The sequence below is a fragment of the Tachypleus tridentatus genome, chromosome 10 (genome assembly GCF_004210375.1).
Source record: "Tachypleus tridentatus isolate NWPU-2018 chromosome 10, ASM421037v1, whole genome shotgun sequence".
In the NCBI taxonomy this organism is placed as follows: domain Eukaryota; kingdom Metazoa; phylum Arthropoda; class Merostomata; order Xiphosura; family Limulidae; genus Tachypleus; species Tachypleus tridentatus.
In genome coordinates, this window is record NC_134834.1 from 28900375 (window position 1) to 28915767 (window position 15393).

The 15393-nt window shown below is 33.4% G+C and overlaps 1 protein-coding gene across 2 annotated transcripts in view; it reads left to right on the forward strand.

Annotated features, from left to right (window-relative positions):
- Positions 1-13195: 13195 nt before the first annotated feature.
- The window catches only part of LOC143228957 (uncharacterized), a 33244-nt gene continuing 31046 nt past the window's right edge, over positions 13196-15393 (forward strand). Inside the window, exon 1 of one of the 2 annotated variants that reach the window (XM_076460479.1) lies at positions 13196-13403. In XM_076460479.1, the coding sequence (XP_076316594.1) occupies positions 13290-13403 (114 nt within the window). In that variant the 5' untranslated portion in view covers positions 13196-13289. The remainder of the gene's footprint in view (positions 13404-15393) is intronic. The other variant, XM_076460480.1, reaches the window with a different exon arrangement.

Below are 15393 nucleotides of genomic sequence, written 5' to 3' on the forward strand. Positions count from 1 at the left end.
TTCCGTATCTCTGTCTCTTACCGTTAGAGGCTGAAGGTTTCTCAGTCTTTACAACCAATTATTTGCTAATTTTAACATTCAATGACAGGGTTAGGTTTAATATATGAGCTGTTTTTGTTGAGATGTTTTAGCAAAACGTTACGAGATAGGCTATATGCTCTTTGCTCACCACAGAGAATCGAATCGTGAATTTTAGCTTTATCAGTCCGGAAACTTGCTGCGGACCCACTGGGGAATAGGGAACTTAATATAAGAGCATCTCGGTGAGTAAATGTTTTGACAGTCAAACCAAATTTAAGAAACTTCGTACATTTTAGATAGGCTAAACAGTAAAAACCGTAACGTATGTCAAAAAAAAAAAAGAGGTAACTGTGGAACTTGTACTTTGAGTCCAGGTCAGTCCATCACCTAACTTTCTTTTCTTCAATAAAACGTTAAGTGCTCAAGTGTAATTTTTCAACGACTAGGCATGGCCTAGCAGTTGGCATACCTTACTACAGATCGAGGAAAGCCCAAGGTTCGCGACGAAAATCTGCTAAATAGAGTTCGCCCCTTTCGGCTTTGTGTGCGTTATAAAAGTGACAGTCAATATTACTATGAAAATTAGACAAGACAAAACCCCTGTGGCGGCGGGTGCTACTGCTAGTTGTCTTGCATTTAGCCAGTATCTGTAAAAAGGGATAGCTATGTCTAAATCGTAAGAATCTCTGAAATGATCGTTTTGCCCAAAGCGTTACACAATGTACCATTTAGGCTTCGAGTAGTAAGCACCAATTTCGCATAAAGCTTCAACAATCGTTAATTAACGGACGAAGCGTAGTCTAGTCGTTAGCAAGCCTAAACTATATATGCAAGGATTCATGGTTCTCATCCTATGCCACAAAAACGTTCTTCATTTTGGCGCTGTAACTGCACTAAAACCACTACTCAATCATGTAAAAGTAGCTCCAAGTGTTGCGGAATGTTCTGTTAACTAACTGCTTTCCCTTGAATATATCAGTTCAAAATTAGAGACGTCTTGCACAGATAGCCGTTTGTGTACCTTTGCGCTCATTTCTGAAGCAAACAGATTGACAAAAATTAACTTTATGATATGTTTTTTTGTATATTTCTTCTTACAGATGATTTACATAAATAACGCTAGAGGTACGAATAGAATAATTCACCAAAGTTTTTAAGTTCAACCCTTTGAAGATTCCTGGAAACACAAAGAAATTCTGGGTAACTTTTATTGTATAGTAGCTCCATCTATAAACTCGAAATAATGTATCGAATTTACTGTTAAGAAAAGAACAAAATTAATAGTTTATCTCACTGGTCAAAGTAGCAAAATTTTCTGATAGTGTAAAATATTAATCACTAATAATCTCTTCAGAATGACATTTCAACCATCTTAGTTTATTATAAAGGTCAGTATTTAATTTTAAAAGTCAATTAATTAAAGCACTCTTGAAAAATGAGCAATATCAGGTGCACGTGACAAATGAACAAATTAATTAATCTTTCAGCTATGAAAATAAACAATATTATCTTGTTATAAATTCAGGGAGAGTGTTCAGGAGGTAAAACTACCACCTAGAAAGTCTGAAAAACCCAAATAAAATTTTGAATAGAAAATACCTCATGCAACTGGTTTGTTATGAATTATTCTTTCTATTTCAGGCTTGAATCCCACTTTAAAGTCAAAATTGGCTTTCGATCTTTTTTTTATTGTTTTCGTGTTGTTGTTTTTTAATTATAAAACACGAGTTGACATAAATGAGTAACCTGGACTCACTTCACATTGTTTCCTGTTTCTATTTATATACACTTTCGGAGAAATGTTTTCACAAGTACATTCAAACTGGTCCGGTATGGCCAGGTGGTTAAAGCGCTCGACTTGTAATTCGAGAGTCGAGGGTTCAAATCCCTGTCACACCAAACATGCTCGCCCATTCAGCCGTGGGGGGCGTTATAATGTTACGGTCAATCCCACTATTCGTTGGTAAAAGAGTAGCCCAAGAGTTGGTTGTAGGTGGTGATGACTAGCTGCCTACCCTTTAGCCTCACACTGTTAAATTAGGAACGGCTAGCGCAGATAGCCCTCGTGTAACTTTGCGCGGAATTCAAAACAAACAAACATTCAAACTGCAATGTTCATTCTTTGATTACGTTTGTCAGACATTTCACGGATAGCCATCTTTGATTTAGTAGTAATAGATTAAATGGAAGGTGTCTGGTCAATAAAACTCACCGCCAACACTTGAGCTACTCATTTACCAAAGAATAGAAAGATTAACCGTCGCATAATAAACTCCATGGTTGGGAGGGTGAGCATGCTCGATGACAGGGATTTGAACCCGCAAACCACAGATCACTAAAGACGAGATCGGATATAAATTTTAGGGCTGATTCTGCCTGAGTTTTTCGATTTCAAGTTTGTTCCAATCTGATTCAGAAAGAAAAATTCATATCTGTATATCCAACTAAGTCCAAGCATATCCATGTATGTAAAGGTGCAATCGATTTCAAACCATTTCTTCTCATATTCAGACTGTATCCTGTAATATTAACGCTTGAGCATTAACTTTATATCATAATATGAGACGAATAAAATACGTATTATTTTTAACTCGGGCCCGCATAACCAGATGGTAAAGGCGCTCAACTCGTAATCGTAAATAATGGATGACCACCACTGATAGCCCTCGTGTAGCTTTGCGCGAAATTCAAAAACAAACAAACTTTAAATAGTAATATGAACTGTATAAGCAAAATACGCATTGGTTTCACATTGTTCCTACATTTGTGTGTGTGTGTTTTCTTATAACAAAGTGACATCGGGCTATCTGCTGAATCCACCGCTACATTTTGTGATGAAATAGCTGGATATTTGTTTTGCATTTCGTGCAAAGCTACACGAGGGCTATCTACGGTAGTCATTCCTAATTTAGCAGTGTAAGACTAGAGGAAAAGCAGCTAATCATCATCACCCGTCGCCAACTCTTGGACTGCTCTTTTACCAACTAATAATGGAATTGACTGTAGCATAATAACGCCCCAATGGCTGAAAGGACGAGCATGTTTGGTGGGACAAGGATAAAAAGCTTAACTTAATATTATCTTCAAAGAAATTAATGTAGGATGAATGCATTATTTATTAATTTAGTTTGTTTGTTTGTTTGTTTGTAGTTAAGCACAAAGCTACCCAGTGGGTTATCTATGTTGTACCCTCAACATTTATCAAATCTCGGTTTTTAGCATTAAAAGTCTGCAGACCTGCCTCCTCTAGGGTGTGTTTAGTTAGTTCAACGTACATACATCGTGTAACAATGCGCTTAATAAAAACCACCCAACGAACGTGCATCTTTTAACCACTGTTTTACAATGACAGTTTTTTTTCTATTAGTGTGGTCTCTACTTTATTTTATTTCTAAAATTTCAGAATCACTCACATATTTCCACTAGCCATATTTACCAACATCCAATTGTTTGTTAGGATTCAAGTATACATACATACAAACAAAAATTCTCTAAACGTAATACTACATTGGTTAATACAAAATAGCCAAAAAATGTGCTCGATCCGAACAACAAAAGATAAACATTCAAACTGAAGATGAAATTGACAGTAGCCTGCACAGAAGACAACGTAGCATTATACGTCATTCGCTAGGTCAAAACTTGGCCTTTCTATTAGCTATAAATAATGTAGTATACAACGTTAGAGAAAATTATTGACAATTTGTATAATTGGCGTGGCACTTCAGTCTCATTTTCTGGTTTATGACTCCGTAAACAAATAAGGCCTTCCCTTAATAATATCTGTATTACAGTGAGTAATTTACGTTAAATTCAGTACTTTTAGTACATGTGCGACATAAATTATAAAATGAGGTTGATCTAAAGAATAAATATCACAATTCTTGTGCTGGGGAAGATTGATTATTACTTTTAATATTAAAAATTATGCAACATTGAGATTTGGTTTGATAACTGTGTTTTGAACATAGATTTATTCGTATACATTAATGATAATTTTAGTTCAATTTTGGATTTTAAATGTCATGACATGCGCAGTTTGACCTACGCGAGAGTTCTAAAATATGTACTAAAATGTAAAGGAAGCAAGAATAAAGATCATATTGCGAATTGTCTGTCGGGTGAGTTTCCGAAGAAACAAACAAATCAGTTCTAAAACCTACAGTGTCACAACACTATTATTTTAAATAGTTGTGTTGTGTGTTTTACTTAAAGCAAAGCCACATTCGGGCTATCTGCTGAGTTCACCAAGGGGAATCGAACCTCTGATTTTAGCTTTGTAAATCCGTAGATTTTTTGCTGTACTAGCGGGATACTAAATAGTTTTGAAATGCGTTGTAGGTGTTATTCTAAGATCTACATTACACATCACAAAAATGTGAACCATAACGAACTTCCCTTTTGTCATCGAATTTCAGTGAATATATAGTTAGAAATATTGATGTTTTAATAAGTTAAGTGTTATGACTATTGTATAATTTATCGTTACTGAACTACGTTTTGTATGGTGTCCAATGTTTGTTGACGTAAAGGTGACACGTGATCATTAAATGTTGTATCTAAATCAACAAGCAGTTTCAAACACTAAAATCTAGTATTATAAATCAACAGGCCTAAAAGTTGTGTAAAATGCAATTTTTTCCCACATTTCTCTTAGTTACGTACAGATGTGACTTTAAATCCAGTTGACTTATTGATTTTTAAATTAAATATGGTATAATTTTGTTCGCTTTATTTAGCAGTGTCACCTTTTCATTTTATATCCACATTGATACTAAAGCAATACTTAACGCTTTTCAACCAGTGTTCTGTCATCTCACACGATTATTAATCTTAAGTTCTTAACTTTATATGTGTGTGTGTGTGTAACGTCAGCATAACTTGTGGAAAAAACATGCAGCATCGCTTTGCTCAATCAGCGTATACACAGAACATGTTTATCGTTCTAGCTACACGTAGTTGTCAGAAATGTACAATAATTAGTTAAGTTTTCAGCCAGTTTTCACTTTGTTATTACTTAATTTCACGTTTGCTTAATAACCATGATAGACAGTAAATAATTTGTATTAGTTTAATTATGGACTGATAGCATGAACTAATTACTAATTAAATTGTGGATATATAATAAGAGATGAATACTAGTTTGATACAGATAGATAATGAGACGGTCAAGTAATGATTTTTTTTGTAGAGAACACTATAAAAAATTTCACTGTGAATATAGATCAATGTTGGTTACATTTCTATTCCATTATCACAATTTACTTTCGTACAGAAATATGTATAGCAAGGAATAAATATTAATTTGATCATAATAGATATTAAGAAATAAAAATTAATTTGAGCATAATAGATTATAAGAAGTAAATAACAGTTTAGTCACGATGAATAGTAAGAAATAAATACAAGTGTAATTGTGATGGATAATAAAATACTAGTTTGATATTAAATAGGTGCTAACAAATAAATTATATTTCAATCATGGAGAGATACTAAGAAACAAATTCTATTTCAATCATAGATAAATACTAAAAAATAAATTCTATTTCAATCATGGAGAGATACTAAGAAATAAGTTCTATTTTAATCATGGATAGATACTAAGAAATAAATTCTATTTCAATCATGGAGAGGTACTAAGAAATAACTTCTATTTTAATCATGGATAGATACTAAGAAATAAATTCTATTTCAATCATGGAGAGATACTAAGAAATAAATTCTATTTCAATCATGGAGAGATACTAAGAAATAAATTCTATTTCAATCATGGAGAGATACTAAGAAATAAATTCTATTTCAATCATGGAGAGATACTAAGAAATAAATTCTATTTCAATCATGGAGAGATACTAAAAATAAATTCTATTTCAATCATGGAGAGATACTAAGAAATAAGTTCTATTTCAATCATGGAGAGATACTAAGAAATAAGTTCTATTTCAATCATGGAGAGATACTAAAAATAAATTTTATTTCAATCATGAAGAGATACTAAGAAATAAATTCTATTTCAATCATGGATAGATACTAAAAAATAAATTCTAATTCAATCATGGAGAGATACTGAAAAATAAATTCTAATTCAATCATGGAGAGATACTGAAAAATAAATTCTAATTCAATCATGGAGAGATACTAAAAATAAATTCTAATTCAATCATGGAGAGATACTAAGAAATAAATTCTATTTCAATCATGAAGAGATACTAAGAAATACATTATATTTCAATCATGAAGAGATACTAAGAAATACATTATATTTCAATCATGAAGAGATACTAAGAAATACATTATATTTCAATCACAAAGAAATATTAAGAAATAAATTAAATTTCAATCATGGAGAGATATTGAGAAATAAATTCTATTTCAATCATGGAGAGATACTAAGAAATAAATTCTATTTCAATCACGGAGAAATATTAAGAAATAAATTCTAATTCAATCATGGAGAGATACTAAGAAATAAATTAAATTTCAATCATGGAGAGATATTGAGAAATAAATTCTATTTCAATCATGGAGAGATACTAAGAAATAAATTCTATTTCAATCATGGATAGATACTAAGAAATAAATTCTATTTTAATCATGGAGAGATACTGAGAGATAAATCATATTTCAATCATAGATGATAGGAAAAAAGTAATACTAAACAATTTAAAACAGCACTTGTGCAATAAATATATACAATTAAAAGGAGTAGAACGTTAAATAGTCAATCAATAATTATTTTTTGTTGTTCCTCTTTCAACGGTATATAAATATATACTAATGTATGTTATATATAAATATATACTAATATATGTTATATATAAATATATACTAATATATGTTATATATAAATGTATACTAATTTCATAATGTTAGGTAGTAAAAAATAAATACTACGTTACTTAATTATTCATAGTTTCAGATAAATACTTGTTTAATCATAGATACATGGTGAACAATAAATACAGGTTTATTAATGGATGAATATAAACAAAGGTGTTCTAGATTGAAGCTATATGAATAGTAATAAATAATTATTAATTAAATTATGTTAAATAGATTGGACGTCGTTAAGCGCAAGGCTACAAAATGGGTTACGAGTGCTTTGCCCATCAATGTGTACAGACAGAAACTTATCGCTCTTTCTACAATAGGGCGTTATAAAGTCACCGACAATCCCACTATTTATTACTAAAGAGTTAGAGATGGATAATGTTTACTAACTGGCCTCCCCTTAGTGGCTCGACATGGCCAGGTGAGTTAAGGCGTTCGACTCGTAAGCTGAGGGTTGCGGGTTCGAATCCCTGTCACACCAAACATGCTCGCCCTTTCAGCCGTGGGGGCGTTATAAAGCGACGGTCAATCCCACTATTCGTCGGTAAAAGAGTAGCCCAAGAATTGGCGGTGGATCGTGATGACTAGCTGCCTTCTCTCTAGTCTTACACTGTTAAATTAGGGACGGCTAGCGCAGATAGCCCTCGTGTAGCTTTGTGCGAAATTCAAAAACAAAGCAAACAAACTCCCCCTTAGCTCATCACATAAATATTAAGAAAAATTAGCACAGTTAGTCCTCAATTAGTTTTGTGCGCAATTACATAAATAGCAAATAATTTAACAAAATATATAAGTTAAATAATTTGTGATATTAAGTTGAGATTAATGAATATTAAATTTAGTTTGTTGGGACGGAAAACATGAACTTGTCACAATACTTTCATAATAGCTAGTTTGCACAGTAGATGGCAGTAAAGGCGGATTTAGTGACGGAATCAATACAAACTGGAACTGTGGTGTCAAATGTGCAAGTAAACAAGGTGATCATTGAAATATAAATATATATACGTATATATATATATTAATTTATTATAACTCAAAAATAGGCCAAAACAATATAAACAAAAAACGCTGCATCAACTGAAAAGATCCCAGAGTACAAGTTACAATGTGGAATTATAAAATGCACCCAAGGATCGTACCCTGGGATCTTTTCAGTTGACACAGAAATGTTTCTTTAATTTACTTTGAGTTGTTTTTTGAATTTCGCACAAAGGGTATCTGTGCTAGCCGTCCCTAATTTAGTGTAAGACTAGAGGGAAGACAGCTAGTCATCACCACCCACTGCCAACTCTTCTACCAACAAATAGTGGGATTGATCGTAAAATTATAATGCCCCCATGGCTGAAAGAGCGAGCAAGTTTGGCGCGACGGGGATGCGAACCCGCGACCCTCAGATTGCGAGTCGCACGCCTTAACACGCTTGGCCATGCCGGGCTTTTTTCTTTTTTTTTAAATAATTAAAGTAACAAGTTATATAATTAGTCAAGGGTTTGAATTTGCTGTTTTTAACGCAGTCCTTCCTTGTGATGTTACTTATTTTACTATATAACTTTATTAAAATGCTTTTATTTTCACTATATACACTGCTGGCCAAAATCTTAAGGCCAATAAACATGAAGAAAAAATATGCATTTTGCGTTGTTAGACTCAACCACTTATTTGGGTAGAGCTTCGAAAGATGAAAATAAGAAAAGGGAAAATAAAACTCATAAACCTTTTTGGCATTTAATAGGGAAAATGTGAACACTATGAAATTAGTCTGCTGGTCAAATACTAGCTGGTTAAAAGCTTAAAACCATACTGAAACGAAGTGTTAATCGATAAACACGTGACGAAATTTAGTAATTTGTGTTCAAGCATTAGTGTTGTCAACATCTCCCACTGATATCTCCTGTGTTACTTGGGTATAAACATGGGAAAGGCTAAAAAGTTGACAGAGTTTGAACGTGGCAGAATTGTCGAGCTGCAAAAGCAAGGTCTCTCTCAACGTACCATCGCTGGTAAGATTAAGCGTCGTAAAACTGCTGTTGCAAATTTCTTAAAAGACCCTGAGGAATACGGAACGAGAATTTCAAGTGGTCAGCCCAAGAACATTTCGCCGGCGTTGAGCAGGAGGATTCGACGGATTGTTCGGCAAGCCGATCGTCTAACCAGATTAAGGCTCTTACGAACGCAGAATGCAGCTCAAGAACAATAAGGCGGCATCTACGAGAGAAAGGCTTTAAAAACCGTAAAAGTCTTCAAAGGCCACACCTCCTTTGACACCACGAAACAGCTCGGTTAAACTATGCTGAGAAGCACCAAACAAGGGACGTAGAAAAGTGAACGAAGGTTTTGTTATCTGATGAGAAAAAAATTAACCTGGATGTTCCAGATGGTTTTCAACGTTACTGGTACGATAAGGATATCCCACCAGAGACATTTTTTACGTGATATAATGGAAGAGATTCCATCATGATCTGCGGTGCTTTCTCCTTCCGTAGAACAATGGAACTTCAGGTTATACAAGGGCGTCAAACAGCAGCTGGCTACATTGACACGTTGGAGAGAGCATCCTTATTGACTGAAGGCACTCGCTTGTGTGGAAATGACTGGATATTTCAGCAGGACAACGTTTCAATTCACAATGCCCGCAGGACAAAGGACTTTTTCATGGCGAATAGCGGGATTCTTTGGGACCATCCAACGTGTTCGCCCGAACTGAACCAATTGAAAATGTTTGGAGGTGAATGGCAAGGAAAGTCCATAGAAATGGACGTCAATTCCAAACAGTTCATGATCTTCGTGAAGCCATCTTCACCACTTGGAATAACATTCCAGCCAGCCTTTTGCAAACGCTTATATTGACCATGCCAAAGCGAATAGTTGCAGTTATTTGTAATAAAGGCCGTGCAACTCACTACTGAGACCTCTTGTTGGGCGTTTCCTACCCTGTTTAGGACTTCATTTTAATTGGTTTTAAAATTTTGACCAGGTAGTATTTAGGTTAATTTCATAGTGTTCACATTTTCCCTATTAAATGCCAAAAAAGTTTATGAGTTTTATTTCCCCTTTTCTTATTTTCATCTTTCAAAGCTCTACTCAAATAAGTGATTGAGTCTAACAACGCAAAATGCATATTTTTTCTTTATGTTCATTAGCCTTAAGATCTTGGCCAGCAGTGTATATATAATACACATAAACGTTTAAAGTTTTATACTGGCGTTATAACTGTAACAAACTCACTAAGTTCGTCTCAAATTACCATAAACATTACGACTTGTAACAAAAATGTTACAATCATATGAAAACCCCTTTTTTTTTACGTTTTGTTACAATAAGAATTTGCTTGTTAAAGACTCGTTTTCATTTTTGTTACAAATACTGACGTACGTGACCATTATCTGTTCTCTGTTTATCAATTAATTCATTATACGGATAAGATTAATCGTGTTGTTGTTGCTACAAAGATATAAATATATATATAATCGTTTATAGGCATGTCATTTTAAAAGTCTCTGAATGTATGAAATATAGCTAAACGGAAAACCACAGCCTATTGTAAAATGGTTTGTTTGAATTTCGCGAAAAGCGAGGTTTACCTACGCTGACGGTTCATATTTATCAGTGAAAGACTAAAGCGAAAGCAGCTAGTCATCACCACCCACCGCCAACTTTTGGGCTACTCTTTTACCAACGAATAGTGGGATTGACCGTAGCTTTATAACGCCCCCACGGCTGAAAGGGCGAGCATGTTTGGTGCGACGGGGATTCGAACCCGCTACTCTCAGAGTACGAGTCGAACGCCTTAACCCACCTGGCAATGCCAGGCCACCTAGCCATTCTTTTTCCAGATCTTAAATTGGTATTCTTTTGTTCTATTTTCTTTAAAATACAGCACAAAGGAATCAAAGACCTTTATACTAGCAATCCACCAGATAACGCTATAATTACCCCTGACAGAAAGGTGTATAACAACAGTATTGTTCTGTACAGACATAACATTTATATTTTATTCTTTTAGAACTTTTCATTTTTGAATTTATTGTATTAAATACAGTTTTTACACATAGCAGAGATCAAAATTGTCACTAAATTCCTTTTGCTTCAGGTACCTGTTGTCCGAGTCATTTACCTGAGATATCACCTTTGTCTTCCAATTGGAAATTCTTGCATAGTTGTGAATATTATGTGTGAAAGTAAACAGTTAACTTTTTCACTGTCAGGTCAGGTAATTTTTCAAGAATAATACTTTCTTTTGTTTCAAAGAAAATAACTAAGGGTTATGTGGACGGTGCACTCGTCTTGAGAGAACTAACAGTTACGCTATTGAGTAGATTCCAATCTATATTAAATGTGTGATCCCAGTTATGATTACTTCAGTGCATCACCTTGTACTAAACCTTGAGGTAGTCTATCTCTCTCTATATAAGCGCGAATGTCTTTCTGTGGGTCTGTTCCTTATTTATGGGGATATCGTTGAAGCTATAAACTCCAAACTCAAGGTACAGATACAATTTTGTGAATAAAGTATTATTTTTGTTTGTTTGTTTTTAATTTCGCGCAAAAATACTCGAGGGCTATTTGCGCTAGCCGTCCCTAATTTAGCAGTGTAAGACTAGAAGGAAGACAGCTGGTCATCACCACCCATCTCCAACTCTCGGGCTACTCTTTTACCACCGAATAGTGGGATTGAAAGTTACATTATAACGCCCCCACGGCTGAATGGGCGAGCGTGTTTGGTGCAACCTGGATTCGAACCCGCGACCCTCAAATTGCGAATCGAACGCCTTAACCTACTTAGCTATGCCGAGCCATGCACAAAGTAACATGGGATCTATGGCTATTCTTATCTGCTCATGATCTCTTCTTCTTTGCTAATAACAGCAAGACAAAAAGAAAACGTTTTGTATAAAGAAGCTATACATTAAAAAATTAGCACATAGATAAAGAGCTAAATCGGTTAAAGCAGTTTTCATCCGAGTAATGCCGAGTATCCAACTAGTTAGTAATAACCTTCCATTTTGACTGGATTTCATAATAATAACATTTTACTTTTTTTTTTTTCGTCCAGTTACCCTATAATCTGATTATCTAGTCTTTTCCCAACCCCTATCGATACAATTTCATATCCTTTGTGTAGCACATTATTTTGTTTGTTTGTTTTTGTGTTATGGCTATCTGCGCTATCTGCCCATAATTTAGCAGTTTAAGACTAAAGGGAAGGCAGCTAGTCATCACCACCCACTGCCAACTCTTAAGCTACTCTTTTTACCAACGAATAGTGAGATGGATCTTTACATTATAACGTCCCACGGCGGATAATGTGAGCATGTTTGATGGGAATTCGAAGTCGCGACCCTCAGAATACGAGTCGAGCATCCTAACCATCTGGTCTCATCTTATTTTGAAACTAAGTATATGAATCTGCACCATTATTCTTGTCCAGACAACATGTCCTGAAAAAAAGGTGAAAAAAACCAATAATAGTATAGCAAGATTTTCCTTTGGTGAATCCACGTTAGATTTCATTTGTATCAAACCTCACTTAATGAATTTAGAAAGCTTCTTTTGTGAGACTCTCTAGATTTTTTTTCTGAACAGAAGTAAAATATTATAATTGCTTATAATATGTTGTGAGTTCCTTAGTTTACCCTCTTATGGCATATTATCAATTGTTTTGAAAATGTAAATACGTCAAGATCACACTCTTTCCATTGTTCGGACAATTTATATCTACAAAAAGTTATTATTTTCGTAAGGCAATCTTTTCCCTTTGGTGAAAATGTTTTATGATGTTCATACAATTACAGGAGTGCGCTGTGAGTCCATATGCAAAATGTATATAAAACAACCTCGTTTACTATTTGCAGTGAAAATTAGAAAACATTCCCGATGGGGTAATATATAGAGCCCAGTCGTTAATGTTCCGTTGCTCTTTTTCTTTGAACGTAGCACCCTTATATATTTTTGTCTGCGCCTAAGTATAACAACAATTTCACTAAGTTTTTTGTAAAGCTTTTTTAATCAGACTTTTTAGAATTCTTCCCACTCAAAAAGTAAGATTAACTAATCTATAATTTCCAGAAGAGTTTTTATTATTTCTTAAAAAAGAAGTAACATCAGCTACTTTCCAATCTATAAAACTGACCTACCCAAAATTCTTGGACGAATGTTGTAAACGAAATTTAATCACTATTTTATAAATTAATTTGTATAATTTTATAGCCGAATGACCCAAATGTCAGCCTATAATTATATGAAAGGATTTAGGTATATATATAAAATTCACAAACTCACACACACAAAAAAAGAGCATGTATAACTTTCTATAAATTCATTGTCATGGTATGACGTCATTTAGTATGCTATGCTTTCCTGGTCGGCAAGTGGGATAACAAGTTCCACGTGAAGTTTAAGTAAGCGATTGTAGTCAAAGTTGTTGCCTGTGAAGAATGCCTTCTGCCTCTGCCAAACTCGAGAAACAAGCCTCAGTTGAGGCTTCAGATCCTGTCAAGCAAATTGTTACCGTGCTGGAGAAGAAAGTTCGAAATTTAGAGAAAAGAAAGGTTAGATATTTTGTTAAATTATCTATTATCTTAACATTGTTAAGGTTTGAAGTGTGTTTAGACTTAAGCCTAATCTTAGGCCTAACATCTAGTTATGGTTCACAAGTCGGCACTATTATTACTAATACTGTTGATAATACTTTAGAAGATGATAAAAGTATTCTCTTATACTGTCACAATACTTTTTACAGAAGGACTTCTAATAAGTCCATACGATTCCAGTTTAGTTTACTCCATACTCCATGTTTATAACAAATACTCCTATTAGTCCATCAAATCTTTCAAACCATTAGATTTTTGTAAAATTTAATAATTTTATTATTTTAGCTATCGCTTGACATTGTTCATTATTCAACAACTTTAGTTTCAGTTAATGTGTTTAAAAATATGTAGTCATTCCTAGAAAAAAAAACCACATCTATGTGCTTACAATTATGTAATATGTTACGTGCTGAAATATAGGATGTGTGTTTTCCCATTCCATTCTGCCAATAGAAAATCCAGTTACTTCAGAAATTGGAAATTCCTATGCATAAATCGAAGAATTACTTAAGTACTTTCTTTTTTAAAAAAATGCACACATAGCAGAGGGCTAAAGGGGTTTCATCAACAGCAACATCTGAATTGTTTTTGTTTGTTTTTCTCACAATGCTCATTTCACTCAATAAGCAGGTTCCTTCCCAATTTGTATACCTTGGGTATGAAAACTCATTAACTAAACTTCTATATTTTGTATTTTTTATTGTTGAGTTTTTTTTCTGAGTATATCAAATATTTTTTAACTGTTTAGTATTGAATAATACTAATGAATAATAATATTCTTAAAGATATCAAATTATTAATCTTAATAACTGAAAAATTTCTTGACAATTATTGAAATGGAACCATTCCTTTCTAATGAGATGCAATTTTTTTGCAACGATGTATAATTTCTCAGTTTGAAAAATACAAGCTATAATTACCAAACAAACTACCTAATTATATTTTCACTTTGAAACAAAAAAAACTTTCAAGATGTCTTAGAAAGAAATAAAATAAAAATGTAAAAGCTAGAATGTATTAAAAAAAAATTGGGTGCAACATTGTCTATATCACCTGAGATGTCTAAATAGTCAATTTTCCCTTTAAAATAAGGTACTGTTCTTCATTATATTTTCTATTCCTTACTCAATTTTGTGTTAGTTTCCTAATTTTTTTCCACCAATCTATTAAGGTTTTAGGTGCATTACAAATCTTTTTGAAAGTCACAATTTGGAGACAACAAGGGACCATTTGACCTTTCCAGGTAGACATTCATTCCTCGTCTCCAAAGAAAATTAAAATTTAAGCCCACCCATTATTATTTAGAAAGTCATTATTCTGTGCCTTAAGTTCTTGATACCAGTTTCCACAATTTCTGAAGACAAGACATTCAATAACATAAACATCTCATTCGAAATTTAAAACCATTTTAACTGCATTTTAGTCTATCTCTTCCAAATCTTTTCATTATTTGATCTTCAAGAAATCAGTATAAAGAAATAGGAAGTTTATTCTGTCAGTCCTCTTTTAAACTTCAGTAAAATTCGTTCACACACATGGTTTCTCAAGATAAGAAATACTAACCTGTTTACTTAAGATAACCCATCTTCAAGATCATATTAATAGCCTTCTTCTGAACTCTATAATAAGTTGGTTTTCTTTCCTAGATAAATAAGCCAAAACTTTACACAGTATTCCAGGTGAGGCCTATGTAATTACATTCAAACAAATAATTATCCCATTTAACTTGAAATCGGTATGTCTTTGAATAGATCCTAAAGTTTTTAACTCTAAGGTACATTTTTTTTTTCCATCATGTTATTAAGTTGGTTCACACCTATACTAAATGTGTGATTCAAATCATGAATAGTCTAAATGCAGCAATGAAATTCTATATATATAAACCAGTAGAGGTACCTGTTTCTGGAAAAAATCCCACAAAAAGCAAATATACATGTTAAAAAAAAAA